We start from the raw sequence: 27879 nt of genomic DNA on the forward strand, positions 1-27879 counted from the left end.
CAATTATAAATGCGCATGCATCATAATATACCCATACCCGCTGGGTCTGGACAAAATATAAATTGCATGCATCATCATACGACGGATCATGGCATGCATCGGAGCATCGGGAATCAATCTCTATATACATCATGAAGAACCTCAAAAAGAGTTTTGGTTTGGACAATACGATTCATCCCTGCAGATGACTTTGCATCAACGCACGCACCATGTGGAAATATTATTCCCCGACATCAACGAACGGCATTACCCTGACAACAAAATAGAAATCAAGTCCGTAATTATACCACCTGGCAAAAGTAGCAACTAAAAGCTGGGTAGTTCATATCACAATACTAGGCGGTGGCTTGTCAGACTTTAATTACTGCTACAACTCCCTATATTAGGTAGGGCAGGCTTTCAGCCTGTCTTATTGAGTAAATGAAAATAAAATTGGTACGGATAATTTCAGAAAAAACGAACAAATATGTAACATATCACCGGTAAAAATTATTATATGCATAAAAGTGTAAAAGAAACAAGTTGCAAATTGCAGAACCAAAATACAGATACAAGAACGAGAAAATACAAAATATCAAGCATTAATCCTATTAGGTGGGGTCAGATACATTTATAGGGTTTGCCATACTCAAAACTTTCATCACAAGGTTAAGACAGAGTACTGAAATTAGTAACTTACCAGCCCCCCCTGCGTGAAAAGTAATCATTATCCAGTGAAACAGCAAGGGCAAGAGCTATTGCTCTTTCAGATAAAGTCAGGGGGCGGACCACTTCTAGCTCCTGAACCTACAAAAACAAACTGCATAATTAAATACTAGAAGATAATATGCGGGGGGGTAAAAGGCTTCCATACAATTTTGGTCCCAAAATCAGTGGAGTAATGCTATTTGCACATCTAAGTTGACACCAATGTTGACATTTCATTAATCAATTAGAAATACACCCCTCATTAATGAGGTGTCAACATGGATGTCAACCTGAATGTACAAATAGGATTACTTAAATCAGTATTGCCCAAGATAAACTGGAAAAGAAAGATACGGTGTCTTCACTCTAAACTACCTATCCTCAAAAAAACGAACTCAAGCTTTCACCATTGCAGTAGGCAATGGTTCCTCAAAGTAGGAGCTCAAACCCACAACCTCATATAAATCTCAATGCCGTTGACCAACAACTAGACAATACAATACGAAACAAAATTCTTTCAGCCAATTATATTGTAATTTACCATTCCAGCTGGGCCAACATTGGCTTCGGCATCAGCAGTTCCAAAACGGATCACATACTGGCCAGCATCAGTGAAGATCTACATCATAGTTTTATACAAAGATCAGCAAATTCCATAGACTCAACATGGAAAAAATGTGAAATACATGTAAGAAAAAAGGAAAAGACTAATACAACAGGGGTTGCTCCTACCTTACGATAAACATAAGCCTTAGCCATCAAGAGATGTTTCTTTATTTGGCTATATTTTGCACAGATTTCTACTTTGCTCTGAGCTCATTTTGATTTCTTCCTAAGTGCATCCTTCATCATTAGCACGTCTTTATTTTGAATGAATGATAGGCACTTTAAGGATTTCAGTAAGTGAACAACCGCAGGTATATGTTCAAATAAGGTGAACTCAAACGCTGGCAGGAGGGGCTCCTCAAAATATTATGAGTGCTATTCACTGATTCAAGGCAGCTCATCTTTAAATTTCACCATGTTGAAAGACTGAGTAAATAACATCAGTAGTCCCTCAACTTGGCACTTCATAACAAATTGGTCACTATAATTTAATTTTTCTCACCAGTCATTAAATTTTGATTTCTGTTAAAATCCAGTCCCCCTTTCAATTTTCTATCAAATTTTGTTAACAGAAACTGGCATGCCATGCATTAATATAAACCCCAAAATCACTTAATGCTAAAATTGCCAAAATCCCACAGTCAAGCAATTTTGGGGGTCTATATTAATTTTTGTCACATCAATTTTCATTAACAAAATTTGATGGAAAATCAAAAGAGGGATTGAATTTTAACAAAAATTGAAGTATAGTGACCAATTTGTTATCAAGTATGAAGTTAAGAGACTAACAGTATAATTTACCATTAGAAGAAATAACAACTACAATTATAGTCCTTTTTAGATTACATCCAAGGAACAAAACTTTGTTTCTTTTCCAGCCAAAAGGCCAGAACATTACTGGAATATCAAAATACCAAGGGACTGCTTAGTTGTAAAAAAATTATTTCTAGTTTTCTATCTCCAATGTTCTATAAAAATCTAATTTTCATTTCCATAGAAAAATTTGAAAAATGCATTCAAATGTTAGAAGTATAGAAAACTAATTTCCAATCTAGAAAATTGGAACACGTGTTCAAAAAAGATATATGTTTTAATTTCTTTTGTGTAACTTTTGTTAGAGAAAGAGATGGAAATGATTTGGGAAAAATTCTTGGAAAACCATATTTTCCATATCTCCAAATTTATAAGGAAAACTTAGAAAACTCATGTTAGGCGTTTTCCAAGTTGTTCTCCAAATCTCTATTTTCTATTTGAATGTTTTTTTTTTATTTGAAAATGTTTTCTAACTTTCCATTTCTTGTGCTTGCGTAGTAATTTATCAGAAAACGGGGCTGTTTTCTACAACTAAACAGAAGAAAACAGGCCCTGTGCTTCCACTGGAACATTCAAAAACATACTGAAACATTCTGAAATCAAGACGTATTTTGACAAGAGAAGAAAAATCTAACATGCATCACATTTATTATCTACTTCACTATAAGAATTATTTGAGAACAAAACAAGTCTAAACATATACTAGAAAGTTCGATAAATGTTTATGTAGAAAAAGAATAGTGATGTTACTTGTATTCCAATGCACATGGTTGATATCCTCTTATAGAGGAGAGGAGAAACATAAAATAGAAACTACAATCTATACAACCTTACCATCTACAAGAACTACCATAAATGAGATACATACATATTTACACTATTAAGTTTCCTAAGCTAAACTTAGGAAACTTTTTATTCTAGAGAGAAAGGAATCAGTGGATACTGCAGCATCTTTGATTGATATACAGGCCCCAACATTAATGCATGAACACACACAAACAGCCAATCGTGATCTTCAATACTCTCCCTCAAGCTGAGGAATGGATGTCAATCATCCCCAGCATGCCTACTAAATCTTCAAATCATGTGATAGGCAGCCCTTTGGTAAGAACATCTGCCACTTGATGGCTGGATGGCACATAGGGAATAGTGAGTAAACCAGAATCTAACTTTTCCTTAAGAAAATGGCAGTCAATTTTAATATGTTTTGTCCGATCATGCTGGACCAAATTATGGATAATACTAATAGTCGATTGATATCACACCAAAGCTCAATAGGTCTTTGCACCGAGACTTTTACATCCTCTAGTAGAATCTATAACCACAATAGCTCACACAAACCAAGGGTCATAGCCTAGAATTCAGCCTCAGCACTTGATCTAGCCACAACTCCTTACTTCTCCAAGAGACCAAATTCCCCCCTAAGAATACACAATACCTAGATGTGGATCTTCTATCCACTAGAGACCCTCCATAGTCAACATCCGTGTATTCTTATATTGTCAAATCAACACCTGGTGTAAATAGAATCTCCTTGCCCGATGTAGCTTTGAGGTAGTTCAAAATTCTCCTCACGGCATGCATATGTTCCTCAGTGGGATTGTGCATAAACTGACTCACGAAACTAACATCAAAGGCGATATTTGGCCTAGTGTGAGAGAGATAAATTAGTCCTCCCTTTATCCTTAACCTCTTCACTTGAATTCCCCTGCAATTTAATGTTAGGGTCTACCGATATCCTTGTTCCTTTGCCCCCTAGCAGACCTATTTCAGCAAGCAGGTTAAGGAAATATTTGTGCAGTGACAAGAAAATTCCAGCCTTTGAATAGGCTACTTCAATGCCTAAAAAATATTTCAGAGCACCCCAAGGTCCTTAATCTCAAACTCCTTGGCTAAATTTTGTTTTAGAAATTCCTGTTCAGCTGCATCATTTCCAGTTACCACAATATCATCAACATAAACTATTAATGTTGTTACCTTTTCACCCAAATGCTTGATGAGAGTATGATCCCCTCCACTCTGATGATATCCCATAGAAATCACAACCTTAGAGAACCGGTCAAACCAGGCATGAGGGGACTGTTTGAGCCCATACAAAGCCTTTTTAAGCCCACATACGTGCCCTGCACCCTCTTGGTGAAATCCAGGAGGCACCACCATGAAAACCTCTCCTTTTAAATCCCCATGTAGAAAAATATTTTTAACATCCAATTGCTGTAAACTTCCACCCGTAAGTGGCTACTAAGGATATAAGCACTCGAACTGTATCCATCTTGGCCATTGAGGCAAATGACTCAAGGTAGTCTATGCCATAAGACTGAGTATAACCCTTGGCAACAAGTCGAGCTTTATACCTATCTAGTGTGCTATCAACTTTGTACTCCAAAGTGAAGATCCACCAATAGCCCACTAGCTTAACTCCTTTGGGTCTAGACACTAATTCTCAAGTCTAGATCCTAGGAATTACAATAGCATCCAATGAGGTTAGGAAGCTTTTGTGACTTGGGGAAAGGCGATGGTAGGAGAGATAATTGGCTAATGGGTGTTTGGTATAGGTTTTGACCCCTTTTCGAATAGCAATGGGTGGGTCTAGGTCAGGAGGTTCAGGGTTAGGGATGGTTGAATTAGAAACTAGCTTAACTCCTTTGGGTCTAGACACTAATTCTCAAGTCTAGATCCTAGGAATTACGATAGCATCCAATGAGGTTAGGAAGCTTTTGTGACTTGGGGAAAGGCGATGGTAGGAGAGATAATTGGCTAATGGGTGTTTGGTATAGGTTTTGACCCCTTTTCGAATAGCAACGGGTGGGTCTAGGTCAGGAGGTTCAGGGTTAGGGATGGTTGAATTAGAATCGCCAGGTGAACCTCCATAAGGTGCTACTTCCAAGTCTGGATCCAATGCTGATGGTGGTGTAGGTTGGGGATCATCAATAGGCCGTCTTCTTTTGTACACAAAAGGAGAGCCCTTGTATCTAACAAGAGATGGTAGTAGTTGATCTGCTTGTTCCGTGCAGGGGGGGGGGGGGGGGGGGGATTGTGATGCATAGGAGAAGAATATTGAGGCAAAGTAGGAAGTGTGAGAGTAGGTAGGTGATCAAGTTGACTGGGACCTAATGGTGTTGATTCTAGGGTAGGAAAGAGAAGTTCAATGGCTGGATCAGCGGGCCTAATAGACTCCCCTTGAGGTCTAGCTTGAGAAGGACCAAAGAAAGAATGGGACTCAACAAAGGTAACATCTTTGGAAACATAGAACTTCCATGAGGTTTCCGTGAGTCCTAAGATCAAGTTTGTCCCGATTGACTTTAGGAATGTGAACAAAGCATACACACCCAAACACTCTAAGAGGTAGGGGAGAATGTAGAGTGAGATCAGGTAAAAAAGAGACTAAACGTTGAAAAGGACTTTGGTGGTTAAGAACCCTAGATGGAACCCTATTAATTACATAAGTTGCTACTAACACAGCTTCTCCCCAATAATGTTTTGTAACATGGTGAAGATGAAGGAGAGTTCGGGTCACATTGATAAGATGTCTCACCTTCCTTTCAGCTACTCCATTATGTTGTGGAGTATCTATGCAAGAGGATTTATGGACAAATCCCTCTTGTTGGAAGAACTAATACAAGTGATTATTGAAATAATCCCTTGCATTATCAGTTCTAAATTTCTGGATAGATGTGCCAAATTGAGTAGAGATCATTTTGCAAAAATATGAAAGAATGGACCCAATGGCAGCCTTATCCTTTAGAAGAAAAACTCAACACATCCGAGTACAATCATCAATGAAGGATATGAACCATTTTGCCCCAGAACAGTTTAGTATTTTGGATGGCCCCCAAACATCAGAGTGGACGAAAGTAAATGGCTTAGAAGAAAATTTATTGCTAATTAGATAAGACACTCGATGATGCTTAGCCATTACACACACATCACATTGAAAGCTACTAGGATCTAGTGTGTTAAACAAAGTAGGAAACATTCTTTTCAACAGAATAAAAGGGAGATGACCTAATCTAAAATGGTGAAGCCAGATGATAGAAATATCTAAAGCGGATTAAGAGGAACATGCCATTCCCAGCTATCTCTTTTTAGGGCACACACTCTCCCCTTGCAAGACATATAACCCATTATGCTCCTCAGCTACACCAATCATCTTCCCCGTATCCATGGCCTGAAATTTACACATATGTGGAGAAAAAACAGTATGGCAATTTAGGTTTTTAGTCAGTTGATGAATGGAAATCAGAGTGGTAGTCAAATTAAGAACATGTTGTACTTGGTTAATGGACAGTTAAGGGCTAAGATGGACTTTGCCATTTCCTGTAATAGGAATAGAGGTTCCATTTGCAATAGTGATCAGTTTGATAGTTTCAAGAGGTTCACAAGTTTCAAAAAAATGAAGATTAGGGGTCATGTGATCGGTGGCTCCTGAATCAAGAATACACATGTTATTTCAATCAGTTTTAGAGGTTGAAAAAGAAGCATAATTTAGGTTTTTACCTTGCACAAAAGAGCAGGATGCTCCATTTTGGAATGTACGTAGGAAAGCCATCAACTTATTAAGTTCCTTTGAATTCAACTGATTGAGATTAGTCTCAGTTGTTTCTCCCTTTTCAGTTCTTTCCTCTGGTTCCTTGCTTGAGAGATAGCTTTGGTGATTCATGTTCTTGAAGCCACCAATCTTATTCAAAACTACCTGTTTCCCATGCAGTTTAAAACATGTCTCTCTGGTGTGCCTTGGTTTCTTGCAATAGGTACACCATTGCCCCTCACAACTTGTACCTCTGCTTTGGATTGTTGTCTTCCCAAATTTAATTCCACCTCCTTCTTTGTTGTTGGTCATTAGGGCTGAACCTTCAAGGTTATGCTCATTGAGCATGGCACCTCTTCGATTTTTCTCACTCCTAACAGTGGCAAACACTTCATTTAACATAGAAAGTTTGTCTTTCCCAAGAACTTGAATTCTTACTTGATCAAATTCAGGATTCAGACCTGCCAAGAACTCAACAATTCTCTCTCTCTCAAAAATTCAATTAAGGGTTGCAGTATCCTCACTGCACACCATCTTTATGGCTTGATACTGGTCAAGTTCCAACCATAATCCTTTCATCCTATTAAAATACCCTGTAATTGTTAAATGTCCTTGCTTAGTAGTGTTAACCTTGGTTTTGACTTCAAAGATCACAGAGGCATCTTGGACCTTGGAGTATGTCTGCTTCATGATCTCCCATATCTCCTTTGATGCGTTCAAGAACATGAAGTTCTTACTGAGCTCCGATTGCATTGCACTCCACAACCAAGACATGATGAGGGAATCCTCTACAACCCAGGTTGTGAAGGTAGGATCCGAGTCCTTTGGTGGAGATCTCATTAGATGGTTGACTTTTCCCCGGCCTTTAAGGAAGGTCTTGATGAGCTGTGCCCACTGCATGTAATTCCTACCGTCTAGGCGATAGGACTGGTGCACACTTGGTAAATCTCCTGTTCCAATAGGTTGATCAATGGAGTAGATTCCCCAGTTATCACGGTTGGAACAACTTTTGAGTATTCTGACATGCTTATTGGTTAGATTGATTGAATGAGGGGGAAGCAATGAAGGCTTTCTCGAATTCAGAGGGAAGACAATGCAATGAAGGCACTCGTTAGGGCTGGAGGCGGATCAGGCCAGAATCGAGGGCTCTAATACCATGTAGAAAAAGAATAGTGATCTTACTTGTATTCCAATGTACATAGTTGATATCCTCTTATAGAGGAGAGGAGAAACATAAAATAGAAACTACAATCTATACAACCTTACCACCTACAAGAACTACCATAAATGAGAGAGATACATATTTACACTATTAAGTAAACTTAGAAAACTTCTTGTTCTAGAGAGAAAGGAATCAGTGGATACTGTGGCATCTTTGATTGATATGCAGGCCCCAACATTACCATGCATGAACATGCACACAAACAACCAATTGTGATCTTCAACAGTTTAGATGATATATAAATAAAAGTGAAAATGGGTACAACTATGCTCCTTGCTTTGTCATTACATGTAAGATAATTTGTTTGTCCAAATATTATCATTAGGAATTCTTTTACAGCCAATTATAACCAAAATTTATCATCATCTCGAGCCTTAATCCCACTAAGCGGAGTTGGCTACATTAATTCCAACTCTCCATCCAATCATCTCTATCCATAGTCATATAATCTAATAAATAATTATATCCCTTGTTATGCCTAAGAGTTCTACACCACATTTTGTTCGGGCCTCTTCTACTTCTTTTGTGACGAACCTCCTTAATTTCATCCACTCATAGCACAATTACGTCTCTTAGTCTTCTTTTCATATGTCAAAATCATAATTGTCAATCTACCAAGCATGATACCAATTTTATTACTAACACAATAAGTACAAAGTACTACTTTGAATATAACATTATAATAAATTAATAATCCATATAGAAAAAATAAGATAAGTAAAAGAATATAAATAAATCCAAATGATGAAAACTAATTAATCAATCTAATCTAATTTTTGGAATTAATGAGATGTTATCAACCATTTTCCTCTTGACGAATTAAATATAAACCAATGCAAAAAAAACATAAACAAATTGAAAAAAAAAAAAGATATTGAGATACAAAGAAACAAAAGAATAGATATTGAGATACAGAGAAACAAAAAAGCAAATACTATGGTACTACACAAACTGATACTTAGTAAATAAAACAAATACTCAAATAAAATGAAACATAATAAAAATTCAAACAACTAAAACAGAAGAAAATACAGAAAAGTAAACTAAAGAATAAAATAAATAAAATTAGAAATTTCCTAACAAAATTTTTATACTCTCATTAATAGAATTACACAAAAAAAGTTGTGTAAAGAGGCAAATGCTAAAGGAAGAGGGGAATAGAATTTAGAATTTAGGAATTTGAGACTTTGAGAAGGAACTGAGTAAGCATTGGTATTGAACGATATACCAACCAATACCACTTGAAATTGCCTTGTAACAACCAATAGTTTGACTTGAACGGAATAGTCTATTTTTGTACTGGAATTGCACAAAAACAAAACTGATGACACTAGCCAAAACCCGCTTAATTGTGTCATGAATCCTATTTTCAACAGATGTCACTCAAACCTTATTGATTATACTTGGTAAAGAAGAGGAAGACAGAAAGTTACGAGTCCTGTGAATTAGCCGTTAACAATATTCAGGGTGCAATAACAAATATTTTAGACTATTTTTCACCACATGATCACACATAGAACTATATTTGTGTGCAACAACTATACTGTATAGTTGCTTTTCCAAATGTCAGAGAATATCCAGTGAAAGATATAATATAAGTCAGCTTTCCAGGTAGAATTTAGGCCATTAAATAGAAATGTTAAGCCGGATTTGTTCTTGATGAGAAGATAGGAACTGCACACTTCAAAACTAACAGGATAAATAAGTAGTGAAGCGGAATAATGGTAAGTGGATGAGTCACAACAGGCTAAACAAACAATAATAAACACTAGTAAGTGAAGAGACAACCTCAAAACCAAAACCTCTCCAGTTGCGATCTATTTCAGCCAGGACTCTCCCATCCATGTCCTTCAAAGTAAATGTCCAGTTCCAAAAGCCAGGATTCTCAACCACAGAAAACTGTTTATTCCTACAAAACATATATATATACATGTATATATACAGGACAAGAATATGAAAATGTAATCACATATATTCATGCATATATATATGTACCTGCATACAATTAATTACAGAAACTAACATGGATTAGGAGGTCAGCAGATGGATAACAATAGTTCTAATAAATTTTATAACTTTATAATTATAATTACCTAAGGTTTTAGTTATGTAGGAACTTTTAAGTTTTGCCTCCACTTGAATTCAAATTCCAGTTTACTACCATATTGTTTGATTGTGATTTTCCATGTTTTGAAGTGTATCTAATTGTAGTTGTATAATGCATAGGGGATGCAATTACACAAAACTCCCAGCAGCCTTATCTTTGCTTCTTGGTGAAAGGGTTATTCAAAGGGTACTTTCTGAAGGAAATAGAGATCTACCAACTCCACCCTTAGCTTGAAGGGAGAGGTTTTAGTCTATTTATTCTTTTTTGTAAGGAGAAGACTTTCACATTCCATTCTACACTTTTACTAATGTTTTGGAAAATCAAACATTTTTATCAATGATTCAATATGTAGGGTTTTATTATTATTAATTTTTTTTTTGGCGTTTGTGTTTATGTTATACTAGTTGATTTCGCAATATTAACTATGTGACAATCATATCAATTATCTGCATTTACCACATCTCATGAAACTTTTTCATATGAAGTTGGTGTTATAACTTTCTCTAATCATCCCTTTACTAGAGGTTTGCGTCAAGAAGGGCATTTGACGTTAGATTTTGCATTGTTCTTTCGCATAGATATGAATTGTCAATGTGACTTTTTGAAGTTAATTGACAATATGAATGTCATACTCTCAACCCTAACTTGGTTAAGAACTTAGGATAAGGTGCAGTTGATGATGAATGAAATAGAGTTTTTAAGTTTGAGTTTGGTCTCTTTATTCTTTTTCTTAGGTAGCATTTGTTAATCAAGATATAGACCAAAAAAAGTGGGATATGAAAAGTATTTCAGACAAAAGTGTTTTCCATTGTATTTGTTAAATTTATCTTATGACCCTTAGAAAAAAAAAATCAAATGACTTCTTATTTGGCATTTTCTAGATAAATTTATCTCTCCTGCCCCTGCAGATAAGCATATCTTGGACCTTATAAATAAGAAAAAATGACGCGTATGTCCTCCAGTGCATTCCAAAAAAATTAATTTAACAGTTTGATAAAAAACTTGAAATACTTCCCAACCTTATTTTAACCATTCCATATCTTGATCCGAAAAACATTCGACATTATCTTGATACAACCTTATCTTACTCATTTTAACAAATGCTACCTTAAGAAAAGACTTTCCCATTTCATTATATACTTATCTAATAATTTTTTGGGGAAAATTATACGTTTTTATCAACATACATGGTTTATTTGTTTTAGTTCTCGATAAATAATGCAGAGCACAAAGCTCAGCCCATATACAAAACAAGGTTTTCCCATCAAATTATTTCAAGCCCAGACTTTGAGACTACCTCCACTCACCACCAATAGCTCCCTCTCCTAAAGGCATTTATCTATTTTTTCCCACAAAACAGCCAACCCTTCTTTAATCAAGAAGTGAGCTATACCTTAATCCAAAATTTACGCTTCATACTGAATACAAGCCTACTTTCAACTTCTCCAATTACAAATCACTCCTTGTATAATATTTTGATGAATTCACAAATTAAACATTAGAAAAATTCAGTTTCAATTTATAAGATCAAAAAAACAAAATAAAATGGTTGAGTGGGAAAAATTTAGATCATGCAAAGTTAATGATGATGAAAAAAATTACCCCAAGTACAGATCATAGATCCTCTTCCACAAATGCCACCTCCGGTGAACAACGCCAAGCTCCTACAGAAAGACAATCAAACATTACCATCTTGTTTACTGTTATTTACCAACAGTGACTATGCTGTTCTTGAACAACAAACTACACAATTATAGTACTACATAACTCTAAACTGCCATACCTTACCATCTATCTCTGCATAAATTGAGCTTGTCATCCACCAAAAGGGCCTCCGGACCTAAAACATGGGATTAAATAAAGCCTAAAGCTGCAGCTATGCATCTAAAACCAGCAGGGGGGCATCAAAATCTATGCTTCAAATTCTCACCCTAAATAGCTCATTGCCCATAGCATCAGTTATGGAAGCTACGAAAGGACGCCTCAGACGAAGCAGCTGCACCATGGCATCACATTATTGCATTCAGAAAAAGCAATTATATGATAAAATTAAAGTATGATTCCATTTTGGAAGTTCTGAAGATAATGAAAGCATAGCATCAAAACAAAGCAACCAATCAGCAATGGCTGTTTTTCTTCTGATATTTATTGCCCCTGAAGGAGGCAGAAATATAGATAGACACTGACATGCAGAAGACATGGATCAAGGTTTGATGTTGGACCTGTCCTGAGTGCCTTCTAATGTGTTTGATTCTGTTCATCAAAATTGCATGACCTTACACATGCTTTTTGCATGCAGGCTCCCTAGTTTGGACTTTTTTCATATGAAAATCTAATTATACTGCTGCTTCAGTAGAAAAGGTAGCAAAAGGAGGTGGCCAAATATTAAATACAACATGCTTCCCATATTTTTAGAGAATGACATAACAGTAGATCCCCCTACTTTAGTTTAGGCAGATACTTCAAGCCTTCCAGCACAAGATGCTGAAGCAATTAATGATCTAGACATCGACTGGTATAAAAAAATATGAAACACAGAAGATTGTAAAATGACAAGGCGAAAAGCATGACAAAGTTACACAGGTGAATCAACAGGTTATTTCCTTGAGTTAAAGGATCATGAAGTAAGACAAGTCTACAAAACTAGTTTGAGCTGGTCCTTGAGTTTTCTTAAAAGGAATAGAAAATAAATGCTTACATATGTTGTTTCACAGGTATAACATGCATCCACAAATGAAAAATCAACAAAAATAAAGAACAACTTTGGGAAAATTACCTGTCTGGCAATCACATTACTTTGTTCAAGGATAAAACCCACAGGCTGGACAACAATAACAACTATCAGAACTTGCACGGATCTCTAATTGCAGTGCATAAATCAGTTTACTTTGTAGATAAACTACATCAAGGTATGAGCGTCATGAGGTTGCACAGATTAGAAAGGCTACTTACTGATTGAGGGTAGCAAATGTCTACTATAGCATATTGGTTTTCCTGCAATTCCAGGTGATAAAATTTATTCTTGGATACTCAAATACAAGATAAATAACAACTAATACGTAATTTTTTTCCAGTTTTTTTTTGGGGGGGGGAGTGAATAATCAGTAAGACATGAAAAAACATTATATAGCTCATACATTACTTCAAAATGGATAAGCATATATTTTTTCGTCATGTCAAGGATGTCAAAAACAGCAATAAAAGAGCAGCCATGGTTAAAAGTCAATAAGTTGAAACTAGACCTTAGCAAATAAAACAAAGTTGAAACTACCTATGGTGTTAGAATGAATGTGGATTGGCTACACTAGTACCTTATCTTGTAAAAACCTAATTGATATGACTCAAGCTATAAAGCCTAATGGAGTTATTTTCTCTCCATACTCACTACTCAGTGAATTGATTCGATTTCAACTATTCACAGAATAAAACTTGCAAAAACATGGCTTAACCTCAAAAGAAGCAAAAATAAGAATAGGAAAAAAAAGAACAACATGACAAGAAGAAATAAAAATGATAATTACTTATACTGTTGTGATGGTGCCAGCTAGTTGGTAAAGACTCCTATTGGTGGTATAACAGACCTGGATTGGAGTTTCTCTACATTGTTGACAAATTATGAGTAAAAATATAACTGTTGGATGAATCACGAGATTACACATGATTTGGAGGAGAAAGATTGCAAGCAGCCTTTCCAAGAATATATTGGATTCTCTCCAAGATTAGGGATGTGATCATAGTTTAAAATAGTTTCCTAAATCTGTAAAGTTGTATATATGGTTTCCTTGTTTATTGTGTAGCATATCTTTCCTTTCATAGAACTTTCCTATAGTGTATCCTCTTCCCTGTTAATAGGAAATGTATTCCATTGTTCAATACACAATTTACATTCTAAACTTCCTTTCTGCTCATTGATTTCTACATGGTATCAGAGCCAACCTAAGGAAGACCTAAAATCATTTTTCCAGCCTTCATTGCCCCTGCCCCTGCTATGATCTTGTTCTTTCCGGCTTTCATTGCCCTGCTTGCTTCCTGTCCTTTCTCGATTAATTATCTTCCTGCAGAATGTTAGAGATCACAAAAGCCACATCTCTTATGCCAGCAAAAGAGGCGATACCTATTGAATCTACGAATGGAGGCCTATCTTCTGGTGAGTTGCCCAGCATGCATCAATCATACCAATTGGATGGTGGCAACTACCTCCAATGGTCTCAATTGGTAAGGACCTATTTGAAGGGAAGGGGGAAGATCTCTCACCTCATGGACCAGTTCCTAAGTCCTCAGATTCTATGTTTGCTGCTTGGGACATTGAGGACTCCATGTTAATGTCATGGTTGTGGAGTTCGATGTAGCCCGAGGTAAGGAAAAATTACATGTTTTTATCTACGACTAAGGATATATGGGAGACAGTAAAAATGACATACTCAAAGGTGCAAGATGCATCTGTTGTTTATGAGATTAAGACCAAGATTAGTGGCACAAAACAAGAATCTATGAATGTAACAGATTATTAGAACAAAATGAAGGGTTTTTGGCTTGAATTGGATCACTACCAAGACATTAAGACGGTATGTAGTGAAGACACTATTATTCTAACCTCAATGCTAGAAAGAGATAGAATAGTAGAGTTTTTGGCCGGACTTAACCCTGAATTTGATCAAGTTAGAGCATAGATCCTTAGCCAAGAAAAACTATCATCTTTGAATGAGGTCTACTTTATAATTCGGAGTGAAGAACATAGAAGGATTGCCATGTTTAGTGATAATCATATGGAATGTTCTGCTATGCTTTCTAATAGAATGCAAGGAGCATGGTCAAAATCGCCTCAAGGTAAGGAGCAGTTCTCTTCGAAACAGAATAAGTAAGGGGTGTGGTGTTCTTATTGCAAGAAATGTAGACACACATGCGAGACATGCTTCAAATTACATGGAAAACAAGCAGTCTTAAGCAAGATGGGAGGAGGATTCAAGGGTTTGCAGGCCAAACAGCCCATGAGAGCTTATTTGACCACTAAAGAAGGAGAAGAAACTGCTGGAAAAGAAGAGGCTGCAAACATACCTGATTTAGGAGGACTAAACATTGAGAAGATTAGTAAGTTGAAATCTTTTTTGAAAACCTTTCAAGGGGATTCATGCTCTCTAGCTCAAGTAGGGTATGTGTTTTAATTCTGAGAATTTTATTGCCTCTAAAATACCTAGGAATGAGTTATGGATATTGGACTCTCGAGCTACTAATCATATGACTCCTAACCTCAATTTTTTTGAAGCATATGAACTCTTGAATAGCTCCAGAAACATTACAGTCCAATAGCCAATTTGTTCCTATTGATGGGCATGGAAAAGTGAGCCTCACTCCTGTTTTTAAAGTGCAACATGTTCTTTATGTTCCCAGCGTTTCTACCAATCTTCTTTCAGTATGTAAATTGACACGAGACCTCAATTGTCGTGTAATCTTTTCACCCTATGATTGTGTGTTTCAGGATCTGGCCACGAGGAGGACGATTGGTATTGCTAGAGCACACCGGGGACTGTACTACTTGCAGCAATAGCAGATCCATGATTTCCCTGCAGGAGATTAGCCTATCCTAACCCATGTTTCCAAATCAACTTCTACAAAAGAGGATGTATGGCTTCACCATCTTAACTAGGGCACCCTCCTTTTTCTCTATTGAAATCTATGTTTCCTAATCTCTTTCATGGTCTTAAATCTTAATATTAGTGATTTTCACTGTGATGTGTGTGGAGTGTCCAAACATCATAGAGTTCCCTATGCTGTCAGTAATAAATTGTCCTTGTTTCCTTTTTTATTGGTGCACTCTGATATATACCCTCAAAACTTCCTAATTGTTCAGGGGCAAAATGGTTTGTTTCTTTTATTGATGATTGCACTAAAATGACCTAGGTTTACTTATTAAAAGAGAAGGCAGCCCTTAGTAGTGTCCTGCAGTCTTTTTACATGATGATTCTCGCCCAATTTGGGGTATCAATTCAAAAATTTCAAACTAAAAATGCCCGAGACTACTTTAATCAAACTCTCAATCAATTTTTCCAACAAAGAGGAATTCTCCATGAATCCTCTTGTGTTGACACCCCCTAACAAAATGAGGTTGCTGAGAGAAGAATGAGGCATCTTCTCAATGTGACTTGAGCTCTTTTGCATCAGAGTCCTATCCCTAAAACCTTTTGGGGTGAGGTTGTGCTAACTGCTACCCATTTGATTAATCAGGCCCCCTCTCGAGTGCTTGGAAATCTTAGTCCCCATCACTGTCTTGCTACTCATTTTCCAGCTCTCTCTCTCCATTCTCCTCTCCCACTTAAGGTTTTTGGGTGTGTGGCCTTTGTGCATGTGTCTAAACAAAATCGGGACAAATTTGACCTGAGGGCTCTTCGTTGTGTCTTCCTTGGTTATTCTTCTACTCAAAAGGGCTATAAATATTACTATCCTCCAACTAGGAAGTTTGTTATCTCTAAAGATGTTACCTTTGTGGAAAAACAAGCCTTCTTTTGTCCTTGTGTTTTTGGTCACCAGGGGGAGAGTCTAGGTGGTGCCCAGGTCTTGCCAAGTTTGGAATCAATGTTTTAGCCATCATCCACTCAATCCTATGACCCCCGATCCACAATTTCTCTTCCCATTGACAGTGAGTCTTCTCTTCCCACTAATTCTTTGTCTCCTATCTCTCTTACTCCATGTCCAGCTCCTCAAGAGGTAACATCTCAAGAGTTACTCCCTTTTATCCCTGGTTCTCCTGCAAGGTTCAAAGGGTCACCCTGCGTGTATAAAAGGAGGAATCAACCTATTCAGTGTGCTCAATAGGAACCAATTTCCTCCCCACAATCAAGTATGGAATTATCTCAGTCCATTGAACCTGAGACAGTACCAGAAAGATTAAAGAAAATGAAGAGCACAAGATGAGAGAGAGAAAGAAAGAAAATCAACTCTCAATATTAACCAACGAATCAAGTAATACAAAATCATAAGTAAAATAACAACAAGCTGAATATTTATATTCAACAAGGAACTAAGCTAACAAGCGCCAACACAAATAACCGCAACACTTAAAGCAACCAAACATAAGCTGTACAGAAAGCAAATAGCAAACACAAATACATCCTCTAATATTTCCCCTCAATTGAAACTACTCCTTGACTACTGAGTCGAAAGAAGACCCTGGGAATATTGTCTTCGAAATAGGAGAGAATCGTAGATGCAACTGATCCCTTAACAGCTGAAAACGACTTTTTGCTAAGCCTTTAGTGAACACATCCGCAACCTAATAGTGAGTAGGAACATAGCGAATTTCAACTTCCCCTTTCTCAACTTTCTCCAGCTCAAAATGAAGATCAACCTCCAAATGCTTAGTGCGAGCATAAAAAACAGGATTTTCAGCAATGCTTTTGGTTGAAAGATTGTCACTCCAAAGAATAGGAACCTGAGCAGTGGAATAGCCAAGCTCGGAAAATAAGAATTTTAATCGCATAACCTCAATGATTTCCAGAGCAATGGCCCTGTATTCAGCCTCTCCCACGTACCGAGTGACAATCGACTGCTTCCGAGAGCTCCAAATAATCAAATTATTGCCAAGAAACACACAAATCCCGCTAGTAGAACGGCAAGTAACTCTACAGCCAGCGTGATCAGCATCCGTGTACACCGTGAGAGAAAGATCAGGTGAGGAGAAAGAGAAAAATAATCCCAAACCAAGAGAACCTTTAAGATATCGAAGCAGCCTCTTACATACAAGCCAATGTTGCTGCTTGGGAGCAGAGAGAAACTAACCGAGTCTATTGACAATGAAAGCAATATCTGGACGAGTATAGGTAAGATATTGCAAAGATCCAATGATAGTGCGATAAAGAGAAGGATTAGAAAAAGATTCGCCCTCAGCAATTAGAGATTCAGCTGTGTTTACTGGTGTCTCACAAGGTTTGCAATCCAACATAGCTGCCTTCTTTAAGAGATCAATAGTATATTTGGTTTGAGTGAGATAAAGTCCAGTAGGATTATGATGAGCCTCAAAACCAAGAAAATAGCTAACAGAGCCAAGAGTTTTGAGAGCAAAATGAGTATTCAAATCCTGAATACAAGCGATTAGAGCTGTGGGATCAGAACCAGTTATCAATATATCATCAACATAGATCAAAACAAATAGCACAAACTTAGCAGTCCTCTTAATAAACAAGGAAGCATCAGAAACAGCCCGATTGAAATCCCAAGACTGTAAAGCACATCTCAACTTGGTATACCAGGCCCGTGGAGCCTGTTTTAAGCCATAAAGAGATTTCTTTAACTTGCAAACATGAGTAGGAAACTGAGAATTCACAAACCCTTCAATTTGAGACATGAAAACATCTTCTTTCAAATCACCATTTAAGAAAGCATTGTTAACATCAACCTGTTGGATATCCCACCCAAACACAACAGCCAAAGAAAACAAGACTCAGATGGTGGGAGCTTTGACAACAGGACTGAAAGTCTCGGAAAAATCAATACCAGGGTTTTGATGAAATCCCTTAACAACCAAACGGGCTTTGTAACGAAGCATTGTCCCATTTGCCTTAAACTTTACCCAAAAAACCCACTTACAGCCAATAACATTCATGTCTTTAGAAAAGGGAACTAAAACCCAAGTGTCATTACGTTGCAATGCAGAATACTCTTCTTGCATAGTCTGGACCCATTGTGAATCTAAGAAGGCCTCACGAATAGTGGTAGGTGCCAATGAGCTCACTAAGGCATGAGGAGATGTGGAAAGAAGTTTAGCCTTGGATCTAGTGAGCATAGGATGAATAGAAGGTTTAGGAATACAAGAAGAAGGAACAGAAGAATGAGAGATACGAGAAGCAAGTGGAGGTAACAATGACGGAGCTAAGTGAGAAAGCGATTGCTCCAAAACAGGAGATGAGGAAGTTCTAGGAGAAGAAGAAGAAGCAGCAAAAGGTAAAGAAGGAGTCGGAGGTTGTGCTACTGCAGAGGAAGAAAAAGTAGGAAATGACTGAAAGAACAAAGTAGAAGGACGATTAGAAGTGGTAGAAGCACCAGAAGACGACAAAGATGCAAATTGAAATAAACTAGGATAAGGAAACTCATCTGGATTAAAAAGAACGAATCATGCTACATGTACACCATTTTTGTACATCTTGGGCTACACAAGGGGTATTATGACCAAAATACCCTACGCCTCTCCATGCGCCTCATGAGGGATATTTTTGTCATTGGTACACCTTTGTGTAGCCCAAGGTGTACACAAAGGTGTACCAATAACATTATTCAAAAAGAACATGACGAGAAACATATATACGACCAGAAGAGTCTAAACACTTATAGCCAGCATGCCCATGACTATACCCAAGAAAGATACATTTGGTGGAATGAAAACTGAACTTATGTTTGGTATAAGGACGAAGATAGGGAAAGCATGCACAGCCAAAAGGCTGAAGATGCAAATATGAGGGTGATTTACGAGATAGCATCTCAACTGGTGTGTGAAACCGAAGAAGAGCAGAAGGAAGTAAATTGATAAGATAAATTGCTGTTTGAAAAGCCTCAACCCAAAATTTAAGAGGCATAGCAGCATGATTTAGTAACGTGAGTCCCATTTCAGCAATATGACAGTGTTTTCTTTCAGTTACACCATTCTGCTGAGAGGTATAAGGACAAGTAAATCGAGGTTGAATGCCATGTAATTCTAGATAAGGTAGAAAGGCTTTAAACTCTCCTCCATTATCTGTTTGTAAAGCTTTGACCTTAGCATTATATTGAAGTTCAACGAGTTTATGAAATGTGGTAAAAACAGACAAAGCATCAGATTTTAGCTTGAGAGGATAGAAAGTATAGCGAGTGTAGGCATAAACAAATATAATGTAGTAACGATAGCCTTCCGTAGACAAAGTGGGAAAAGGTCCCCATAGATCAGAATAGATCAGTTCAAGTGGTCTAACTGCTGTGATTTCACAATTAGAAAAAGGAAGCTGATGAAGTTTACCAATTTTGCAAGAGTCACAAAAAGAAAGAGATGACAAGGAAAAGGGAACATGAATTTTATCCAACACCAATCGCAGTACATTTAATGAAGGATGCCCAAGTCTGGCATGCCATTGTTTGCACAAATTGCTCATTTGAGCAACATTTACATTGACAATAGAGGAGTCTAACGGTTTACAATGGTTAAAAGAAAGACTATCATACGAAGAAGAAGATGTCTTGCATACAAAAGACTTAGGACGAACAGAATGAGCTGAAAGTCTAGAATCAGTAGGAACAAAAGCTGAATTCAGTTGATATAAACCATCCTTAAGCTCCCCTCTGAGTAGCACTTGTCCGGTATTATTGACCATAATTACACAAGAATGAGAATCAAATTCAACAATAAGATCATGATCCTTAGTTAATTGAGAGACACTGATGAGATTTTTTTGCATGTTAGGAACATGCAAAATATTTGGTAAGGTAATGGAAGAAAAAGGCGGAGAATGAGAATATAACTGACCAAAGCCAACATTAGAAATTGCTAATTTCTTACCATTGCCAACAGACACTTTATCACCACCATTGTAAGGAGTATGCAACGAGAGATTTTGAAGATTATTGGTGATGTGATTTGTTGCTCCAGAATCAACAAACCAGGACTGATCTGAAGCAGATGGTTGACGTTCTAAAGGCTGCTGAGAAAAATAAGGCTGCTGAGGAAAATAAGGTTGCTAAGGAAAATGAGTATAGTGAGCACTCTGGACCGAACCAACATCATTCGAGTAGACCTCATTAGAGTCACTTAGGGAGGCTAGATAAGCTCTAGGGTCGAACTGTTGATTCGCTGGTGAATTACCAAAACTATTCTGATTTGGAAAAGATCCAGACGACCTCAGAAAATTCTTGTCAAAGCGATGATAACATCGATCAACCAGATGACCTGGTTTACCACACAATTGACAATAAAAGCATCTACCAGACTGACAGCCACGACCGCGGCCTCCTCGTGTACCAAAACCACCTCCTCTTTGATTGTGACCACCTCTCATATGCTGCTGAAAGTTATTACCTCCACCTTTCTGATTATAATCAGTCAAATTGACTTGCATAGAGGATGTATCAGAGTCAAAATTAACAGTCGAAAGTGGTAGGTTTTTAGAAGCTAACCTCTATTCATGCATCAACAACAAATACTGAACTTTATCCAGATCAACGTCATTCATCTGATACGTCACCAAGCTAACTACAGTCTCGTAGTCATGATCAAAGCCATTGAGAATTGCAAGAAGCAATTCTTTGTCATCTAAAGGTTCACCTATAGCAGCTAATGAATGGCTGATAGTCTTAATCTTGAGAATATAGTTGTTAATCGACAAGGCATCCTTCTTAATTAGTCGTAACTGCTGCTTGAGTTGAAACAACCTAGCAATGGTTTGCCTTGAATACAAATTCTCAAATGTAGACCATACCTCAGCCAATGACTCGCAGTGGATTACCTACGCAAGAATGTCTTTATCTATCATTGAGAACAGCCAGCCAAGGAGGAGTTGATCTGATCATAACCACGTCATGTATTCTGGATTCAACATCGTTCCTCCAACATCCTTGCTACTAGGATCAACAACATACTTTGACAGTGGTGAAACTTTATTCAAGAACGGAAACAAATCGAATGCGCGAATTGTGGTTAAAATTTGCGCCTTCCAAAAAATATAGTTTCCAAAGTCCAATTTGATCGGAATGAATTGAAACGCTTTCGCAATCGCACCAAAATCAGATTGCCAAGAAAGAGAAAGAACAGACGTTGAACAAGGTGGTGAAGAGGAGGAAGCACTTTGAGCAAACGAAGGATCCATGACTTACGTCTTTGGCTCTAATACCATGAGATAGTACTAGAAAGATTAAAGAAAATGAAGAGCACGAGATGAGAGAGAGAAAGAAAGAAAATCAACTCTCAATATTAACTAGCGAATCAAGTAATACAAAATCATAAGTAAAATAACAACAAGCTGAATATTTATATTCACCAAGGAACTAAGCTAACAAGCGCCAACACAAATAACTGCAACACTTAAAGCAACAAAACATAAGTTGTACAGAAAGCAAACAGCAAACACAAATACATCCTCTAATAGAACCTTTGTCTACTACTGATTACATTGATTTGGACCTGCCTATTGCCATCAAAAAGGGAGTTAGGAGTTGTACTAAACACCCTATAGCCAATTTCATTTCCTACCATCGCTTGTCTCCTAAGCACAAGTGTTTTATCTCTTCCCTTGACTCTATAGCTATTCCTAAGACTATGGAGGAGGCATTATAGGATCAGAATTGGGTGCATGCTATGCAAGAGGAAATGAGGGCCCTAGAGAAAAATCAAACATGGGACATGGTGCCTAAGCCAAAAGGGGTGCAGCCTATGGGTTGCAGATGGGTATTTAATGTTAAGTATAATGCAAATGGCATTTTGGAGAGATATAAAACTAGATTGGTTGCCAAAGGATATACTCAAACTTATGGTATTGATTATTTGGAAACTTTTGCACCAGTGGCAAAAATGAACACTATAAGAATCCTTCTATCCTTAGCCAGTTGTTATGGTTGGCAATTGATGCAATTAGATGTTAAAAATGTTTTTTTACATGGTGATCTAGAAGAAGAAGTCTTTATGAAACCACCTCCAGGTTTTAATAATGGTGTTGCAAGGCACGTTTGCAGGCTAAGGAAAACTCTTTATGGACTGAAACAGTCTCGAAGGACTTGGTTTGACAGATTTACAAAGGCTATGAAATCCATGGGGTATTGGCAAAGTAAGGGGAGACCATACCCTCTTTATCAAACACTCAAAGAAAGGTAGTCTAACAGCTTTGTTGGTGTATGTGGATGATATCATTGTTACAGGGGATGATATTGAGGAGCAACAGCAACTAAAGAAGGATTTAGCTCGTGAATTTGACATCAAGAATCTTGGTAAACTTAGGTACTTCTTGGGGATAGAAGTGGCCTATTCTAAGGATGGCATTTTTTTCTCCCAAAGGAAATATACCATGGAATTGCTAGAGGAAACAAGGATGCTTGGTGGCAGGACAGCAGGCAAACCTTTAGAGCCTAATCTAAAGCTGGGAGATTCTAATAGCCCGATTGTGGAGAAAAGAAGGTATCAAAGATTAGTGAGACGTCTGATTTACTTATCTCACACTAGGCCTGACATTACATTTGTTGTTAACTTGGTGAATCAGTTCATGAATAATCCCACTGAGGAGCATATGCAAGTAGTGAGAAGAATCTTATATTATCTTAAGACAACTCCCGAAAAAGGCTTGTTATTTAGACCAAGGAAGGAAACGAAAGTAGTAGGATATACAGATGCTAATTATGGGGGCTCATTGGTGGATAGGAGGTCAACTATAGGATACTGTGTCTTTCTTGGAGGTAACCTGGTGTCCTGGAGAAGCAAAAAATAAAATGTGGTGGCTCGATCTAGTGCGGAGGCTGAGTTTAGAGCAATGGCCCTCAATCTATGTGAGCTACTATGGCTAAGGATAGCGTTGGAAGATCTGAAAATTCCTAGCAATGGACCTATGAAGTTGTGTCGTGACAATCAATCTGCTATCAACATTGCACACAACCTGATGCAACATGATAGGACCAAACATGTTGAGATTGATCGTCACTTTATTAAAGAGAAGTTAGAATCCAAGGAGGTATGCATGCCCTTTGTTACTTCAACAAATCAAATTGCGGATGTGTTAACAAAATGCCTACCTATTAAGAGATTTGAAGAGCTTATAAGCAAGCTGGGAATGATAGATATTCATTCACCAACTTGAGGAAGACTGTTAGATGAATCACGAGATTACACATGATTTGGAGGAGAAAGATTGCAAGCAGCCTTTCCAAGAATATATTGGATTCTCTCCAAGATTAGGGATGTGATTATAGTTTAAAATAGTTTCCTAAATCTGTAAAGTTGCATATATGGTTTCCTTGTTTATTGTGTAGCATATCTTCCCTTTCATAGAACTTTCCTATAGTGTCCTCTTCCCTATTAATAGGGAATGTATCCTATTGTTCAATACACGATTTTGATTCTAAATTTCCTTTCTGCTCATTGATTTCTACAATAACCACTCATACACAACCCCATTATCATCAGCCAACCCATAGAATTTAATAAAATAAACTCAATTGAGACAAAAGCAGACCAAAAATAAATAAATAAAGGGGGAAACTGAAAGAGACACAAAGAAGCTGGAAAACATATATATTCTACCAATATTCAGTCATAAAAACACATCTTACATGTTACAATCATTCTTATATCAAAAGAATCTAGAGGAGGTACCATTGGCCTAGTCACAAAAATATATAACTTATAAATTATGCCAATAATTCAACAAAACTAATACTCAAAAGAAGAACAACAAATTAGTGGAATTGATTGTGCAATTCCCCTAAGAAACCTTATAAACTTACATGTCGTTTTAAAATCAAAGCACAATAAGGCAGAGAATCTTTTCCATGTCTTCTTTATCCTTCTTCCATTCATTTTGAAGAATGTGCAATTCAGTTAATCCAACATAACCATCAGCTCCAGAAAGCAAGTTCCAACATTCTTTTAATAAGCATCTTGGCCCATCATTTGATTCAGGTATAATGGTACATAAACCATGTACAGATTTTGAATGACAGCATAAAAGATACTTGTTATGATTATCAAATGCTTATATAGAATGTGAACCAATCAGTTTATCGGCTTACCTGCTCAAAACCAAATACAACATTTGCCCATTCTATATTCCTAGTAATCAGCAAATTGGACCTTGCTAGAAGAGGTGCAATGCGAGCCTTTCAAAATAAAGAAGAAATCAAAATCTGGTGATAAAAAAAATGCAAAACATAAATAGAACAAATGCACCCGGGAAAAAAAAAAAGAAAGAAAGAAATCAGAGGTGCCCACCTCCTCCAGAGATGCTGGCTCCAAGATGCCAGTGGCTGACTGGCTAAGGGGTGGTTGGTTAATAACTGGTTTCATCGGGTCATAAGATCTCTTTTTGTCAGCAGATGCAGCTGAAAAGAATCCTCCTAATAGATGTCTGAAAGAAGGTTTGTTCTGAAAAACTGCTTGGTTGTTAACAACTTTCTGTCTTTTTTTTGATCTAGGTCTTTTCACTTTTTTATCAGCAACCCAGAGCAGTGCTAGAAAATCTCTGTTCAGTTCTGGATCGTGTTTGCTTTGTCCATACTGTCGAAATATAGTCATTCTATGTCTTATTTGTCTAGAGATATCTCCTTCAACATGACAAGAAAGCTGAAGTTTTCCCAGAGTATTCCTTGTTAGGATTGATGTTTCTTGGAGATCTGCATGTTTAGAATCCAACTTGGCATGCTGGAACAAGGTTCCCACTGTGCATCGTCTTTCTGGCTGCAAGCCAAGGGAATAAATCTTCTCAGAAAGGATGACACCCTTTTGGAGCTTGTTAACACTAGAATATTCTGATTGTCTACATCTAAAAATCTCCCCACTGGATCTCAGAAAATTTTTACGAAGAATCAAACCCTTTATCCAGTTCATCTCACCAAAAATGCAAGGAAGGCTGCAAAGGCAACAATTAAGTAAGCAATGAGTTAAGTATGTTCCAAGCTCAGTCATAAATCACATTCCAAGCCAGCTGGCAACACCACACCAGACAGGAGACAGTAAATATAAGCACTAGCTCGTTCCAGTTAAAGTTTTCTGTGAGTACTGGAAGAATTTAGATAATACGAATGCCTGAAGTATTTTTTTTTTTTTTTGGGGGGGGGGGGGGTATTGAAGTGGTTTGTTTCTTCTATATTTCCATAATTTATGTCCACTGGAACTTTTTTTTTATGATTCATGACAAACCCAAACTAGGTCTAAGTTAGCCACTCAGGTCCAGTTTGGCCAAAGAAAAAGAGGAAATGAAAAATAGAAAGGGGGGGGGGGAGACAATCGGCAGGAAGAGGGTGAAGAAACATCTAATAGAGAAGAAAGTCGGTTGATGTCTGACAAAGAGAGGTCAAGGGGAGACAGTAGGAGGGATTGGTTGAAGGGGGAAGAATCAAAGGAAAATATCAGAGGAGAAACTGCTGGAAAAAAAAAATATATTGATTGTTTCAACAATTTCTTTTTTTATTTTTTTGGAGATGAAAACAAACAATCAAACAACATTTTGTACATTTATTTCCAAAATTTTACGACAAATAGTAAAAACGAAAACAGAACTTGAATCAAACAAGCCATTAGTTTTCTTTAATGTTAATTTTACTCCTCTATTGCACACGTGTTAACAAAAATAAACTGTACGAATAGTTGAATCATTTTGTCCATTATGTTTATTTTGTAAAAATGACAACATCATACCAAAATTCTATATATAAACTCAACTAGACTATATATATTTTTCAATTACTTAAAATTTTATATATAGAGATGATCAGCAAAAAATCAATGTAATCAACTGGATAAGGTGGCATTCAGGCTTTGTTTTTATTGTTATTCTAACTACAAAGAAAAAAGATAATAGACATCTATTAGAACTAGTGTAAGATATGTGCTAGAAACCTATTAGAACTTAAGTGAGATATGCGCAAGATTCCTACTAGAACTTACATTGCAGATGTCTTTTTAATTGTTGGTATCTACATACAATTGTGTTGGATAACATCTCTATGTTCTGCTGAAGCTTTGATTAAGTAATGACAAGCATATTGAATTCTGTGAACTGAACCGTGAAATCTAAAATATTGTATGCGCAACATAATGAAAGGAAGACAAAGCCCCGGAATCTAAACTTGTATTCCCAATATAACGAAAGGAAGAAAAAGTCGCACTTAGATCATAACACAAGCACCTCAGCTTATGACAAAGAACTAATAAGCAAGCACAATCAATATCAATTTGAAATGGCCAACGCATTTCCAGCGTGAGAATTTGCTTCATGAAGATGCACAACAATAACAACAGGAGAAAGTTACACCCGCATAGAAAAACCAAATTGAAACACGTGAACTTATGAACATTAAATTCAGGATTTCTTTGTATTAATAACCAAATAGGTTTTTAGTTAGCCATCAGAACAATGTTATTCACATTCATCATGAGGATAGTTGAAGCCCTGATTCATCTATCGAAACAGAGCATACAAAAGACCGAACATAATTATATGAACCGAAATATCGTTTTAATGCTCACTGAAATTTTGAAACCCTAGAAATCAAAATGTGTCAGTTAATGGGGGAAAAAAACACACATAATGTCGTATCATAGTGACAAAAGAGAGCGAAATGCAAGAAAATAAATGGCAGCAGAAAGCACCTGAATCATAGGGAAATAAAGAGGAATAAACAGATAGACTGTAGTAAAATCTAGAGGACAAACTCGCGTACAGAGAGAGAAACGATGCAATTGCCGCCTCCAAGCTTTCACAGCTATTGCCGCCTCCAAGGAGCTTGACCTCGCGCTGGAGGTTCGACGGGAACTAGGATTTCCTTCGTTAGCAGAGATCGTCGCAGCTTGCATTTCTTTTGAAGATTGGAAGAAGAATAACGATGCAATTGTTTAGAGTGTTTCCACGAAGGAGAGTAGTTTCTTTAAATAATATATTTTTTTTAAATATAATTTTCTTAAAATTAAGGGTGGACAATCGATTATAACCGAACCGAACCAAACCGAACCGACTAAAAATTATGAACCGAACCAAACCATATGCAATAACCGAACCAAACCGACTGACAAATCCAACAAACCGAACTAACCGAAACCTAAACCATACTGATCGAACCAAACTGAAAACCGAACTGAGCCGAGCTAAGAACCTAAGATGACTGTAAGAGATCGGCCTTGCTGTTGCTATCGGCCACCTAGCCGACTGGCGATTTCGATGATCGGAACCGATCATCGGATTCCCCCAACCACGGTGACCCACATAC

The 27879-nt window shown here is 37.1% G+C and overlaps 1 protein-coding gene across 3 annotated transcripts; it reads right to left on the reverse strand.

Annotated features, from left to right (window-relative positions):
• Nucleotides 1-3: 3 nt before the first annotated feature.
• LOC127790800 (altered inheritance rate of mitochondria protein 25) lies at nucleotides 4-27473 on the reverse strand. Of its 3 annotated transcripts, none has more exons than XM_052320493.1 (12): nucleotides 27337-27473; nucleotides 24887-25523; nucleotides 24688-24774; nucleotides 12916-12957; nucleotides 12740-12784; nucleotides 11894-11959; nucleotides 11747-11803; nucleotides 11566-11627; nucleotides 9645-9765; nucleotides 1229-1306; nucleotides 680-786; nucleotides 4-251 (listed from the first exon to the last, which is right to left on the reverse strand). In XM_052320493.1, exons 2-12 carry the CDS (start codon nucleotides 25499-25501, stop codon nucleotides 221-223), a joined length of 1311 nt encoding a protein of 436 aa, XP_052176453.1. In that variant the 5' UTR covers nucleotides 25502-25523; nucleotides 27337-27473; the 3' UTR covers nucleotides 4-220. The 3 variants fall into 3 exon arrangements, with proteins under 3 accessions (XP_052176453.1, XP_052176469.1, XP_052176461.1); XM_052320509.1 differs by having other exon boundaries at nucleotides 27329-27437; XM_052320501.1 differs by having other exon boundaries at nucleotides 27266-27403.
• Nucleotides 27474-27879: the final 406 nt, after the last annotated feature.

The sequence above is a fragment of the Diospyros lotus genome, chromosome 1 (genome assembly GCF_014633365.1).
Source record: "Diospyros lotus cultivar Yz01 chromosome 1, ASM1463336v1, whole genome shotgun sequence".
Taxonomy (NCBI): domain Eukaryota; kingdom Viridiplantae; phylum Streptophyta; class Magnoliopsida; order Ericales; family Ebenaceae; genus Diospyros; species Diospyros lotus.